The 3,518-nt window shown below is 49.8% G+C and overlaps 1 protein-coding gene across 1 annotated transcript in view; it reads left to right on the top strand.

Moving 5' to 3' along the window:
* AXIN2 (axin 2) overlaps nt 1–3,518 on the top strand; it is a gene marked incomplete at its 3' end in the record, with an annotated part of 12,134 nt that overhangs the window by 5,272 nt on the left and 3,344 nt on the right. Inside the window, exon 2 of the mRNA XM_010024999.1 lies at nt 1,264–1,404. Coding sequence (XP_010023301.1) covers nt 1,264–1,404 — 141 coding nt within the window. The remainder of the gene's footprint in view (nt 1–1,263; nt 1,405–3,518) is intronic.

The following is a 3,518-nucleotide window of genomic DNA, read 5'->3' as shown; positions in this document are numbered from 1 at the left end:
CCCGGGGGGCTGGAGGGATGGAGAGCAGGGTGGTGGAAGGATGTTGCTGCTCACTTAAACCCAGCTGGTCCCCTCCAGCCCCCCATGGGGGCAGGGAGGTGGAAAGCCCATTAAAGAAACCTGCCAAGCCTGCTGGCACATTCCTTAGGCCCCCAAGTCCTGGGGAAGTGGCCCTCATTATTAAAATCAGCAGTCCTTATCAGATGACAAGGCCTTTTGCTTTGATATACAAAGGCTGAAGCTTAACAACCCCATCTTCCCCTGGAAGAGGAACAAAATGTGCACCTTAACATGCAGCTTCCAAACCTCCCTGCATAATCCCCTTATCGCCTGCTGGAGATATGTATATTGATCCTGGCTGGGAAGTTGGTGTGAGGGGAGGCAGAGGGCAGGGGGCTGCTGAGGTCCCCCCCTGCCATGGTGACCCTGCCACGCTCCATCACAGCCTGTGTCACTCTCTCCATGAATTTTTCATGCAGCCTCTCTTGGGTACTCAACTCAAACATCCAGACTGGGCTTTGGGTTTGCTTCTCCAAGCAAACGTGAAGGTGTTGCTATCAGTAACCCACGTGCCTTTTAATATAACCTGTCCTCATTGTCCCCCATCCTCTTCTTCCCCACCCAACCCCACAGAAAAGCACAAGTTGAGCATGGAGTAGGTTCTCCTAGAAACTGGGCTTTTTTATTGTGTTTTATTATAATGCCAGGAAGATGGCACCCATCCTTGGGAGGCCAGGCCTGAGACAGCATGTCCATGCCTCCACTGGTACATGGTGGTCCTGCTCCAGTGGTTTCAGGCAACACAGGTACCACAACTTGTATTCCCAAAGGGAATGTTTTCCGTGTCTTCAGAGTAGTCTTCAGCATTTATTAGATGGTGCCTCAATGGCTTTTAGTGGGACTGGAGCTATGAACTTCTTGATCTTTTGCCTGCTGCTGCCAACAGCAAAGTTCCTGTTGACCTCAGCGGTGCAGCATCAAGCTTTAAGGACCAAGTCTTTGAAGGTATCAAAGTATGTAGACGTACTTCCTGGGATTTTCTGAAGTGCACTTCCAATGCTGAAAGCACCATCTTCAAAGTTGGACTTTGGGTGTGTTTGGACAGAGCGTGCCCTGGCTGGTGCTGGTCTGAGCAGTAGATGGTTGGTTACTTCTGAAGAGGTTCAGCAGCCGTTGTGCATGGTTCCTATAAGGAGAGTGCTACATGAAGCTTTTCCCTAGTCCAAGACTGGCTGGTAACTAAATTCCTGCTCTTGTCCCTAGGTGCTTCAAGAGGAACGACCCTGTTAACCCATACCATGTGAACTCTGGCTATGTTTTTGCCCCAGCAACCAGCGCCAACGATAGTGAGATATCTAGTGATGCCCTGACGGACGACTCCATGTCCATGACAGACAGCAGCGTGTAAGTAGCTTGTGTCCTTTTGGGCTGTTCATCTGTGAACCTGATGCAGCAGGGGGGCTTACAGGAGTGCTGGGTTCAAGATCATCACCCTGCTTCTGCTCCCTGTTGAGTAGGGGCTGCCGAAACTGAGGTGTGCGCCCAAACTGAGAGGTGTAGCAGGGCATGGTGGCCTTGCTCTTCATGCAGTTGCCGGAGGTATTGGATGGAGTAAAATAATGAATCCCTCTATTGCTGTTTTGCAGCTACAGCTGAGCAAACATGGTTTCTCCTATGCTGATGGTGCTGCCTGACTAACCCGAGGAGCATATCTCCCTGAGCCTTTGTCTTAAGGCCAGGCTTCCTTAACTAGTTATCAGTCATCAAAGAGGAGGAGATTACTTCCTGTAGGAAGTACTTTCTGTAATTAGCGTTCATCATTAATGTCAGAATGTACATTAATAGGGCCAGTGACCTGAAGGGGCAAATAGCTGCTCATCTAGTGTGGCTGGGGCAGTCTTCAAAGAGCCACGTGAATGGAGCTGCATGGATCAGGCCTGGGTGTTTCAGAAGTGCAGGGATGAGAGATGATGCTGTGGCTGAGCCCAGGAGTTGCAGGATCTGGCTTTTCCTCCTGACTCTTGAGGAGCGTGCAACTGGGAGCAAGTCATTTGACTGTTCTTCCTCCTGTTTGCTGTCCCCAGCAGGAGAGAATTGGTGTTCCTGGGTCTGTAGAGGAGACACTGAGACTCACTTAGTGCTCTTAGGGACCATTTTCTTGCACTGAGCAGAAGGTGGATCTTGCTGTTTGTGTGTCGTGATCTTCACTTACGTACAAGTGCTGAGGAAAGCCAACCTCTAAACTGCATTCCTGGTCTTCATCTCGGAGGTGAAACTTCTCCAGTGCCTCTGTCAGGTGCCCAGTGGTTACCTTGGAGAGGTTTGCATGCTGGGTTTTTAAAGTCAAATGTGTGTGATGATGCACAACAGAAAACAGGATTTACCAAAACCCCTTGATGCGTAAACAAAGGCTTTATTTTTTTAATGCACATGTGTGTTTTGAACTGATATTATGGAAAAAAATAGTTTGTTGTCCCACCAGATTCCCTTATTGAACAATATTGGCATTAAATAAAAGAGCTGAATCATAGGGTGACTTCTTTATTTCTTCTTACTGGCTCTGGTTGTATGTGATCATGTGTCAACAGAGCATTCATTGGGTTAGTCATTTCTGGACCAGTGTAGGGTCACTTGGGATTCACAGGGCTAGGATTATACCCTCTCTTCACAGCAATGCCAATTGTAGGCCTTATACAGATGAGAGCACTGAGTGAGAAATAAAGTGCATGGTGGATGAAAGGCTTAACTGAATCGCTTTCAGCCCATTGTTAGTCCAGGGGAGCTTAGCGGGGATGAGAGGGCAGCAGCCCGCTTTGAAATTTGCTTGAACAAGTGAATAGGAGCTCCCCATAAAGCAGGGCTGAAAGGAGCCTGCCTGTTTTTTCCTGCTGTAACAATAGCCCGTGCAGGCTGTGAGAGTTTGGGGAAGCTTGGCTGATTAAACTGCCCCAGCTCCAGGCTGGGGGGCGGTGGGAGGGCTGGAGGGGAGCCCGGAGGATGCTAAAAGGAATATTTCCTGCTGCAGAACCGGTCCCCCCGGGCATCCCCGCAGCCACTGGGAGCAGGCCGGGATGCTGGGTGCTTTTGGAAGTGGGAGAGGTAAATTGGCACTGTTGGAGGCTGGGCTTAAAGTTAAGGCTGATGTAAAACTTCCTCTGCAGAGGCAAAGGGGCCGCTGCCAGGATCGCAGGGAAACGTGTGGGATTCGCGGGCTCTCCTGGCACTTGGCTGGAGAGAGGCTGTGGATGTGTTTGGGGCACAGACCCGCTGTGCTTTCACATGCTGAGCCCAGGTGCTCCTCTGCCTGCGAGGTTTTACCCCCTCCAACAGAGGACCCGGGGTTGTGCTGTCAGTGGGGGTGCAAATCAGTTCTTTTGGCTTATGTTGGTATCAACTGAGGAGGAAAAACTTGTTCTGGAAAAGTCTGTCAGTAAAGTGAGAGGTTTTTCTTTTTAAATACATCTAAACCTGAACTGAACTGGGATTAGGAGAGGACTCCAAATAATGCACATTCTGCC

This window comes from Nestor notabilis, unplaced genomic scaffold (assembly GCF_000696875.1).
Source record: "Nestor notabilis isolate BGI_N333 unplaced genomic scaffold, ASM69687v1 scaffold20402, whole genome shotgun sequence".
In the NCBI taxonomy this organism is placed as follows: Eukaryota; Metazoa; Chordata; class Aves; order Psittaciformes; family Psittacidae; genus Nestor; species Nestor notabilis.
The sequence above is the reverse complement of the archived record's forward strand: the minus strand, read 5'-3'. Positions and strand labels throughout refer to the sequence as shown.